We start from the raw sequence: 11,167 nt of genomic DNA, 5'->3' as shown, positions 1-11,167 counted from the left end.
GGCCTCACGACGGCCTCCTTAAGGGCCGCCGGGAAGACACCCTCCTGCAAGGAAGCGTTGATAATTCCCTGGAGCCAGGCTCGTGTACCCTCCCGAGCTGCCAGTACCAGCCAGGAGGGGCACAGATCCAACAAACATGTGGTTGCATTCAGCCTACCCAGGACCCTGTCCACGTCCTCGGGAGCAACAGAGTCAAACTGTTGCTATTTCCTTCCTTCCTTCCTTCCTTCCTTTTTGTTTCCTTCCTTTTCATTTCCTTCCTGCTTTCCTCCTTCCTTCCTTCCTTCCTTCCTTCCTTCCTTCCTTCCTTCCTTCCTTCCTTCCTTCCTTCCTTCCTTCCTTCCTTCCTTTCTTTTCCCTCCCTTCCTCCCTTCCCAGTAGTTAGACTGCAGTAGTGCAGGCTGACTCTGCCGACTGCCAGCAGTTTGATCCTGACTGGCTCAAGGTGGACTCAGCCTTCCGTCCTTCCAAGGTCGGTAAAGTGAGGACTCAGATTGTTGGGGGTGCAATAGGCTGACTCTGTAAACCGCTTAGAGAGGGCTGTAAAGCCCTGTGAAGCGGTATATAAGTCTTAAGTACTATTGCTAACTCATTTATCATATCTCTATATCTGTCTGTCTTTCTGTCTTCTATCGGTCTCTGTCTCCATCTGTCTGTTTCTCTCTCTCTCTCAAGAGCCCTGGTGGCGCAGTGGTTAGAATGCAGCATTGCAGGCTGACTCTGCCCACTGCCAGTAGTTCGATCCTGACCAGCTCAAGGTTGACTCAGCCTTCCGTCCTTCTGAGGTTGGAGTGAAGCGGTATATAAGTCCAAGTGCTATTGTTATTGCTATTCCTGAGTTTTGCCCCCTCCTTTTTTTAAATCAGGTGATCAAGAGGCGGAACGTACGCAACGAAGACAACGGCAAGAAGCCGGAGCGACGGCGCCTGAAGACCACGCGGCTGAAGGAATACACCATCAAGTCCCACTCCAGCATGCCGCCCAATAACACCTACATCAACTTCGAGCGCTTCTCCAAGGTCCTGGAGGAGGTGGCGGTGGCCGAGGAGAGCCTGCGGGAGCTGCAGCAGAGCAAGAGGTCTTTCCGGGAGGACATTGAGGCCCTGCGCTCCATTTATGAGGAGAAGGAGTTGTGGTACAAGGAGGAGAACGAGGCCATCAGCCAGGATCTCCGCCAGATCCAGCAGGAGATGCAGAAGACGGAGGCCCTGAAGCGGCAAGCTCAAGAAGAGGCCAAGAGTACCTCCTTGGCAGCCAACCGGCTGAAGCGACATCTCAGGAAGCTGGAGAACCGCTACGAGGCCCTGGCCAAGCAGATGGCTTCCGAGATGAAGTTTGTCCAGGAACTGGTCCATTCGGTAGAGATGGAGAAGCTGCAGGGTGGAGAAGAAGACTGTGGAATTCGCTAATGGGGGTCCCTTCTGGGCAGGTGGGAGAAGGTCATCTCTTCTGGGTCAAGCCAACCCATCTTAGATCCTCCTACTCACCCTTCCGGGGGAGGGGTGTCGGAAAAGCCACCGGCCCTCTTCTCCCCGTTGAATGGTTTCCAAAATTCCACGTTCCGTCACGCAACGCTTCTGCCTGGAACCCCGCATGGAGGAAAAAAAATTGAGCATGGGGACAACTTTGCCATTCCTTCACCTCAAGATGGACGGGACGCTGTGAGACGCGGACCCCGGCAGGGTTCAGCTGAGGGTCTTTCAGACACCCCGAGGACACCCCCTTTTCTTCTCTGGCTGACCCTCTGCCGTTCTTGAGATTCCAAACTTTGGAAAGAATCCGGAAATCGTTCCCCCCTCCCCCGGGAGAGATTTCCTGCTAGCGAGGGTGAGGGAGAAGATCTATCCTCATGGATGTTGAGTTTGTGCGAACCTGATCTTCAACCCAAGGGGTGTTGACTCTCTTCTCTCACTCAGCTCCTCTAGGACAGCCCAACTTTTGTCGAGAATGAGCCAGGATTCCTGGGGTCTAGAAGGCAAGCTGGGTAAGGGGGGGGGTGTTCTAGAAAATTCTTAGTTTCCCAATTTTGCAAGGATTTTAGGAGAGAGTGTCTCTTCTTGAATTGTGGCTGCCCAAAGGAACCCCAGAGGGGTGAAGAACGGCAGAGCGTCCTCCATTAAGCTGGGCTGCAGAGGCAGAATTGCCAAGAACCTTTCGAACAAACTCAGATTTGTTTAAAACCAGGTTAAGATTTGACCTTTCACCAAGAGGGGGGGGGAGTGGCAGGCTTTTTCTGCCCTGTTGTTTTGGACTTCCGATGGGCTGCAAGAGACCGTTTCCTTAAGTTTGTGTATTTTAATTTCTGTGTTGGGGAACAGGATGTTTTTCGGTGGTCCGCGAGTAAACTTTTTGTAAAAAACAACAACACCCATCTCACGATGCTTCCTTGAGTGAACTTGGCTTCGTCTCGGTTTACTCTTTGGGTGGGGCTGAATCTAACACCAGGCCTTACTGGGAGCCACTGGTCTTACTGGGAATGGCGGTCGAGGCAGTCCTGGAGAGGGTGAGAGATCCTTTCCATCCAGGTTTTCATTTTTATTTATTTAATTTAATCAAACTTATAAGAGCCGTGGTGGCGCAGTGGTTAGAATGCAGTACTGCAGGCTAACTATGCCGACTGCCAGCAGTTCGATCCTGACCGGCTCAAGGTTGACTCGGCCTTCCATCCTTCCGAGGTCAGTAAAGTGAGGACCCAGATTGTTGGGAGGCAAGAGGCTGACTCTGTAAACCGCTTAGAGAGGGCTGTGAAGCACTGTGAAGCGGTCTATAAGTCTTAAGTGCTATGGCTATTGCTATATCATCTCACAGTGCTTGCAATCCTGCTGGCTACTTCCGTTCCTTTGACCCGGGGGTCTTCAAACGTGGCCCTTTTATGACGTGTGGACTTCAACTCCCAGAATTCCTCATCCAGGCATGCTGGCTGAGGAATTCTGGGAGTTGAAGTCCACAAGTCCAGGGGTCTTCAAAGTTGGCCCTTTTATGACTGGTGGATTTCAACTCCCAGAATTCCTCAGCCAGTGTGCTGAGGGGTCTTCAAACGTGGCCCTTTTATGACTGGTAGACTTCAACTCCCAGAATTCCCCAGCCAGCCATGCTGGCTGAGGAATTCTGGGAGTTGGAGTCCACAAGTCCAGGGGTCTTCAGACTTGACCCTTTTATGACTGGTGGACTCCAACTCCCAGAATTCTTCAGCCAGGCACACTGGCTGAGCAATTCTGGGAGTTGAAGTCCACCAGTCCAGGGGTCTTCAAACTTGGCCCTTTTATGACTGGTGGACTTCAACTCCCAGAATTCCTCAGCCAGGCACGCTGGCTGAGGAATTCTGGGAGTTGAAGTCCACCAGTCACAAAAGGGCCAACTTTGAAGACCCCTGCTTTGACCTATCCTGCTTTGGAAGGCTTTGCTCGGGATCCAAAAATTTAGAAAAGGTCTCACCGTGGCTTTGAACAAGGGCCCGTCTGTTGCGTAGGAGTCTTATTGCTTCTTTGAGCAATGAATAAATCAATAAGTTGGATTTCTTTTTTCGAAACGGAGCTTGTCTTTTGAAAGCCAACTCACGGCTTCCCAAAGGTGCTTTCTCACGAGGCAACGGGACTTTCTTGGGATAACTAACNCGGTGAATGCTCCAACACTGGAGGTTTTTAAGAAGAGATGACAGCCACTTGTCTGAAATGGTATAGGGTTTCCTGCCTGAGCAGGGGGTTGGACTAGATGACCTCCAAGGTCCCTTCCAACTTTATTATTTTTATTTTTTATATTATTATTATTATTATTATTATTATTATTATTATTATTATTATTATTATTATTATTTATATTATTTATATTATTATTATTATTATTATTATTATTATTATTATTACTACCCAGTCTTGGAAAGACTGCAGTATGAAGGTCTTAGTTTTTTTTCTCTCTCTAAAGCTAAATATATAAATTTGGAGCAGAACAAGGAAGGCACACCGAAGTTTGGGCTGGGTTTTCTCTCCTTTCCTCTTGAGAAGGTGACTGTGCAGGCAATATTCTCCTTGAAAGGGTCCTGAGAGGTGATGGTCAGTGGTCCAGAAGGATGCTGAAGTTTGTATGGCTTCTCTGCGACCGATGGAAATGGAATGGCACTCTCCTTTTTTTTTCCATACATTTTGCCCCGATCCTAAAATTGACCGTTGCTCCTTTTGATGATTGCAGGAAACGGATGACAATTGAGCAAAGCTTGGAGCACCCGTGGATCAAGGTAAAAACTACGTTGTTCAAAACAGTCTTGATATTTAAGATTGTCTGCCCCACCTTATGCATCTATGCTTCTCTGACCTCCCAGGTCCCTTCTGGCCCATTGAGTCTATGATTTCTCTCCCCCCCTCCCCAAGTCCCTTCCAGCCCCATGAGTCTGTAATCTCCCAGGAACCTTCTGGCCCTGCAAATCTATGACCTCCCATCTCCCTTCCAGCTTTATGATCTCCCAGGACCCTTCCAACTCTATGAATCTATGACCTCCCAGCTCCCTTCTGGCCCTATGCGTCTATGGTCTCCCCAGCTCCCTTCTGGCCCTATGTGTCTATGATCTCCTCAGCTCCCTTCTGGCCCTTCTTCCTTCCCAGTAGTTAGAATGCAGTATTGCAGGCTGACTCTGCCAACTGCCAGCAGTTTGATCCTGACTGGCTCAAGGTAGACTCAGCCTTCCGTCCTTCCAAGGTCGGTAAAATGAGGACCCAGATTGTCGGGGGTGCAATAGGCTGACTCTGTAAACCGCTTAGAGAGGGCTGTAAAGCACTGTGAAGTGGCATATAAGTGCTATTGACATTTCCTTCCTTCCTTCCTTCCTTCCTTCCTTCCTTCCTTCCTTCCTTCCTTCCTTCCTTCCTTCCTTCCTTCCTTCCTTTTTGTTTCCTTCCTTTTCATTTCCTTCCTGCTTTCCTCCTTCCTTCCTTCCTTCCTTCCCTCCCTCCCTCCCTCCCTCCCTCCTTCCTTCCTTCCTTCCTTCCTTCCTTCCTTCCTTCCTTCCTTCCTTTTCCCTCCCTTCCTCCCCAATAGTTAGAATGCAGTAGTGCAGGCTAACTCTGCCGACTGCCAGCAGTTTGATCCTGACTGTCTCAAGGTGGACTCAGCCTTCCGTCCTTCCGAGGTCGGTAAAGTGAGGATTCAGATTGTTGGGGGTGCAATAGGCTGACTCTGTAAACCGCTTAGAGAGGGCTGTAAAGCACTGTGAAGTGGTATATAAGTCCAAGTGCTATTGTTATTGCTATTCCTGAGTTTTGCCCCCTCCTTTTTTTAAATCAGGTGATCAAGAGGCGGAACGTACGCAACGAAGACAACGGCAAGAAGCCAGAGCGACGGCGCCTGAAGACCACCCGGCTGAAGGAATACACCATCAAGTCCCACTCCAGCATGCCGCCCAATAACACCTACATCAACTTTGAGCGCTTCTCCAAGGTCCTGGAGGAGGTGGCGGTGGCCGAGGAGAGCCTGCGCGAGCTGCAGCAGAGCAAGAGGTCTTTCCGGGAGGACATTGAGGCCCTGCGCTCCATTTATGAGGAGAAGGAGTTGTGGTACAAGGAGGAGAACGAGGCCATCAGCCAGGATCTCCGCCAGATCCAGCAGGAGATGCAGAAGACGGAGGCCCTGAAGCGGCAAGCTCAAGAAGAGGCCAAGAGTACCTCCTTGGCAGCCAACCGTCTGAAGCGACATCTCAGGAAGCTGGAGAACCGCTACGAGGCCCTGGCCAAGCAGATGGCTTCCGAGATGAAGTTTGTCCAGGAACTGGTCCATTCGGTGGAGATGGAGAAGCTGCAGGGTGGAGAAGAAGACTGTGGAATTCGCTAATGGGGGTCCCTTCTGGGCAGGTGGGAGAAGGTCATCTCTTCTGGGTCAGGTCAACCCATCTTAGATCCTCCTACTCACCCTTCCGGGGTGGTGGTGTCGGAAAAGACACCGGCCCTCTTCTCCCCGTTGAATGGTTTCCAAAATTCCACGTTCCGTCACGCAACGCTTCTGCCTGGAACCCCGCATGGAGGAAAAAAATTGAGCATGGGGACAACTTTCCCGTTCCTTCACCTCAAGATGGACGGGACGCTGTGAGACGCGGACCCCGGCAGGGTTCAGCTGAGGGTCTTTCAGACACCCCGTGGACACCCCCTTTTCTTCTCTGGCTGACCCTCTGCCGTTCTTGAGATTCCAAACTTTGGAAAGAATCCGGAAATCGTTCCCCCCTCCCCCGGGAGAGATTTCCTGCTAGCGAGGGTGAGGGAGAAGATCTATCCTCATGGATGTTGAGTTTGTGCGAACCTGATCTTCAACCCAAGGGGTGTTGACTCTCTTCTCTCACTCAGCTCCTCTAGGACAGCCCAACTTTTGTCGAGAATGAGCCAGGATTCCTGGGGTCTAGAAGGCAAGCTGGGTAAGGGGGGGGTGTTCTAGAAAATTCTTAGTTTCCCAATTTTGCAAGGATTTTAGGAGAGAGTGTCTCTTCTTGAATTGTGGCTGCCCAAAGGAACCCCAGAGGGGTGAAGAACGGCAGAGCGTCCTCCATTAAGCTGGGCTGCAGAGGCAGAATTGCCAAGAACCTTTCGAACAAACTCAGATTTGTTTAAAACCAGGTTAAGATTTGGCCTTTCACCGGGAAGGGGGGGGAGCGGAAGGCTTTTTCTGCCCTGTTGTTTTGGACTTCCGATGGGTTGCAAGAGACCATTTCCTTACGTTTGTGTATTTTAATTTCTGTGTTGGGGAACAGGATGTTTTTCGGTGGTCCGCGAGTAAACTTTTTGTAAAAAACAACAACACCACCCATCTCACGATGCTTCCTTGAGTGAACTTGGCTTCGTCTCGGTTTACTCTTTGGGTGAGGCTGAATCTAACACCAGGCCTTACTGGGAGCCACTGGTCTTACTGGGAATGGCAGTCGAGGCAGTCCTGGAGAGGGTGAGAGATCCTTTCCATCCAGGTTTTCATTTTTATTTATTTAATTTAATCAAACGTATAAGAGCCGTGGTGGCGCAGTGGTTAGAATGCAGTACTGCAGGCTAACTCTGCCGACTGCCAGCAGTTCGATCCTGACCGGCTCAAGGTTGACTCGGCCTTCCATCTTTCCGAGGTCGGTAAAATGAGGACCCAGATTGTTGGGAGGGAAGAGGCTGACTCTGTAAACCGCTTAGAGAGGGCTATGAAGCCCTGTGACGCGGTCTATAAGTCTAAGTGCTATGGCTATTGCTATATCATCTCACAGTGCTTGCAATCCTGCTGGCTACTTGCGTTCCTTTGACCCGGGGGTCTTCAAAGTTGCCCCTTTTATGACTGGTGGACTTCAACTCCCAGAATTCCCCAGCCAGCCATGCTGGCTGAGGAATTCTGGGAGTTGGAGTCCACAAGTCCAGGGGTCTTCAGACTTGACCCTTTTATGACTGGTGGACTCCAACTCCCAGAATTCTTCAGCCAGGCACGCTGGCTGAGGAATTCTGGGAGTTGAAGTCCACCAGTCCAGGGGTCTTCAAACTTGGCCCTTTTATGACTGGTGGACTTCAACTCCCAGAATTCCCCAGCCAGGCACGCTGGCTGAGCAATTCTGGGAGTTGAAGTCCACCAGTCCAGGGGTCTTCAAACTTGGCCCTTTTATGACTGGTGGACTTCAACTCCCAGAATTCCTCAGCCAGGCACGCTGGCTGAGGAATTCTGGGAGTTGAAGTCCACCAGTCACAAAAGGGCCAACTTTGAAGACCCCTGCTTTGACCTATCCTGCTTTGGAAGGCTTTGCTCGGGATCCGAAAATTTAGAAAAGGTCTCACCGTGGCTTTGAACAAGGGCCCGTCTGTTGCGTAGGAGTCTTATTGCTTCTTTGAGCAATGAATAAATCAATAAGTTGGATTTCTTTTTTCGAAACGGAGCTTGTCTTTTGAAAGCCAACTCACGGCTTCCCAAAGGTGCTTTCTCACGAGGCAACGGGACTTTCTTGGGATAACTAACNTGAAAAACAGAGAAGGCTTTGAGCAGAAGCTTTTCAATTGCAAAACTTCTGCTTGGTCCATCAGCCACTTCTCGTGCAAATGGACATCCCTGGCTGCAGAGGTGTGACAGCTTAATTGGTCCCAGGATGGATTTTGAGACTTTCCAATAATAAACATGATGGACCCTGAGCGGAGCTCAGAACAACTTAGAATAGAATAGAGCTGGAAGGGACTTTGGAGGTCTTCTAGTCCAGCCCCCCGCTCAAGCAGGAGAACCTATACCCTTTCAGACCAGTGACTGTCTAGCCTCTTCTTAAAAACCTCCAGTGATGGAGCGCCCACGATTTCTGGTGGCAAGCTGTTCCACTGGTTAATTTTCCTCACTGTCAGGAAGTTTCTCCTTAATTCCAGGTTGCTTCTCTCCTTGGTCAGTTTCCAACCATTGTTTCTCGTCCTGCCCTCTGGTGCTTTGGTGAACAACGTGACCCCCCCTCATTTTAAACTGCTCAGAGGTTGCTGGAAGAACTGAAATCTGTGAGTTAAGGAGTGCAAAGGACAAAAGTAGCGGCCCATGTGCTTAACGGAGCACAAATCACATAACTAAAAATCGAAAACAGCAGCAGTATATTCAGTGTAAGTAAAACCTGAGATTATGATTTCATTTCAGAATGAGTGGCTTAGTTCAGTGCAACACTTGTTTTGCAGCTGTCTTTCGCAGTACTGTTTTCAAACTTGGAAACTGCCCTATTTGTAAACAAATTGTTAGTTTACAAGGACAGATTATCTATCTAGGGTCTGTAATCTGTGCTCTTCAGGCAGAAATTAGGCGTCCAGTTCAGCCCTTCTGCTCCATGATATCAGCCACCTCTGCCACAAAGATCCTGCAGGAGAAGGGCAGTGTGGACAATGGTGGGATCTGGCAGGGTGAGAGCTGTGAACCATAAACACAAAGCTTTCGCTCTGTGTCCCTGCACAACAGATACAGTGCCCTTGCTGACCTTAATAGGGACACTAAGGAGACAGGTCAATGTAGTTGTGATGATAACTCAAATAAGCAGAGGATCGTGGTCCGAGATGAAGAACTTGTTTTTGACAGGCAGAAGTGTGAATCAGGTATTACACATCAGTCATGCAAGAAGAGCAAGGCATCCAAAAAGAGAAGCCACCTTCTGGTTGGTGGTTCAATTATAAGGGATGTAAATTTAGGAAAGGACACAGAGGTTTCAAAAGAGGTCAGGTGTCTTCCAGGTGCTACTGCCAGTAGGGACAAGAAGCATATTTGTAAAATAATCAAGAATGCCAGCAAAGACTGTGATGTGGAGGCTATTGTACATCTTGGCACTAATGATCTGTCCCCAAAAGATGTACTCTCTGTGCAGAATGATTTCCAGAACCTGGGACAGGAACTTAGTAGGATAGACTGTAGGCTTACTTTTTCAGAGGTTTTACCAGTGTATAAAGAGCAAAATGGAAAAGGCCAGCGTATAGCACAATTCAACATGTGGCTAAAGGAGTGGTGTAAAGGGGAAGGCTTTGGTTATATTAAGCACGATGTCCGCAGCTGATCTAATGAAAAAGTATACAAAAGAGATGGTTTGCATCCATCAAAAAAAGGGACTGAGTTACTTGGCAATAAATTCACAGATTTTCTGGAAGAATATTTAAACTAAACAACGAGGACAGTGAGTTAATTGATACAGAACATTCCTGTCCCCGGCAATCTAAAAATGATAGGGTTATCAGTGCATGTAAAATAGAGGGGTGTGTGGACAAGAATATCAACCTAGCTGTCAAGCAAAATCAAGCTTTCAATAGTGAGTGCCACACCAAGTGCATTAATCAAACAGGTGGTAAGACAATAGGGAAACTCAGGCACCACACAGGTTATGTAGAAAGTAAACACAGGATCAATCAAAAAGGACTCAAATGTCTATACACCAATGCACAGAGTATGAGCAATAAACAGGGTGAATTAGAAATTCAGGTAAATGAGGGCAGATATGATATTGCTGCCATTACGGAAACTTGGTGGGATGAAACCCACAAATGGAACACACAGCTAGAGGGATTTAAATTATTTAAAAGAAACAGACCAAATAAAAGAGGAGGTGGAGTTGCTCTCTATATAAGAAATAACTACATCTCTACAGAAGTAGAGCACCACAATGATGAAAACTGTCTTAAATGCATTTGGGTCTATATAAACGGGGGGCGGGGGGGAATGACATGTCCATAGGTGTATACTACAGCCCAACCAACTAAACAGAGGAAATAGATGAACCTTTTGTTAGCTAACACAGGTATGTAGGAAGCACATCACAATAGTAATGGGGGACTTTAACTACCCTGATATCAACTGGGAGACAAACTCTGCACCAAGTGGAAGATCAAACAGATTCCTGACAAACTTAGCAGACACTTTGTTTCCCAAAAAGTAGAGAAGGGAACTAGGGGATCAGCTATATTGGACTTAATTCTCACTAACAGAGAAGAAACAATAGGTACTGAAGCTACAGGAACCTTGGGGGGGGGAGTGATCATGCAATATTGGAGTTCAACATTATGCAAGCACAAGCAATAGACAAACTTAGAGAGAACTTGGGAAGGATTCCATGGATGAGAATCCTCCAGGGGAAAATAACTCAAAAAGCTTTGGAAATTTTGAAAAGCAAGATAATAAACACCCAGTCTAGCACAATACCAACGAAGAAGAAAAATAACAGCTCTCAAAATAAACCAGCATGGCTGCATAAAGAACTCTCTGATCAATTGAAAGACAAAAAGGACAAGTATAACAAGTGGAAAGAAGGGCACATAACTAAGGCAGAATATCAGCAAATAGCCCGAGCCTGCAAAGATGAAGTGAGGAAAGCTAAGACTCAAAATGAACTAAGGCTTGCGACAAAAGTCAAAAATAACAAAAAAAAAAAGCTTCTTTCAAAATGTAAAGGTTTAATTATGGGTAAAAAGAACAGAATATTTGAAAGTAAGTGTATACTAGTTCGAGAGGGATACGTATTTTAAGTAGTATATTATTTTCTTTTTTTCTCCTTTTTTTCTTTTTCTTTTTCTCTCTCACGTCTTTTCTTTTTCTATGTCTTTCTTTTGTGTCCAAAGGAATCCTGTCATCTCCTGGAGGATTCCGCTGGCTTGATGATGTCACCTGGACTGTTCAACCGACGCTCATTGCGTGAACTGGCTCCAAAGATGTAAGTAGGGCTGCTGGGCTCTGGGGA

At 47.9% G+C, this 11,167-nt stretch overlaps 1 protein-coding gene across 1 annotated transcript in view; it reads left to right on the top strand.

Moving 5' to 3' along the window:
• DAPK3 (death associated protein kinase 3) overlaps window positions 1–5,936 on the top strand; it is a 32,592-nt gene extending 26,656 nt beyond the window's left edge. The window contains exons 5-6 of the mRNA XM_015826420.2: window positions 4,186–4,231; window positions 5,275–5,936. Coding sequence (XP_015681906.1) covers window positions 4,186–4,231; window positions 5,275–5,817 — 589 coding nt within the window. The 3' untranslated portion in view covers window positions 5,818–5,936. The remainder of the gene's footprint in view (window positions 1–4,185; window positions 4,232–5,274) is intronic.
• The last annotated feature ends 5,231 nt before the right edge of the window (window positions 5,937–11,167 follow it).

Source organism: Protobothrops mucrosquamatus, unplaced genomic scaffold, assembly GCF_001527695.2.
Source record: "Protobothrops mucrosquamatus isolate PMUCROS unplaced genomic scaffold, P.Mucros_1.0 scaffold3125, whole genome shotgun sequence".
NCBI classification, from domain to species: domain Eukaryota; kingdom Metazoa; phylum Chordata; class Lepidosauria; order Squamata; family Viperidae; genus Protobothrops; species Protobothrops mucrosquamatus.
This window is presented reverse-complemented; position numbering and strand designations above follow the sequence as displayed.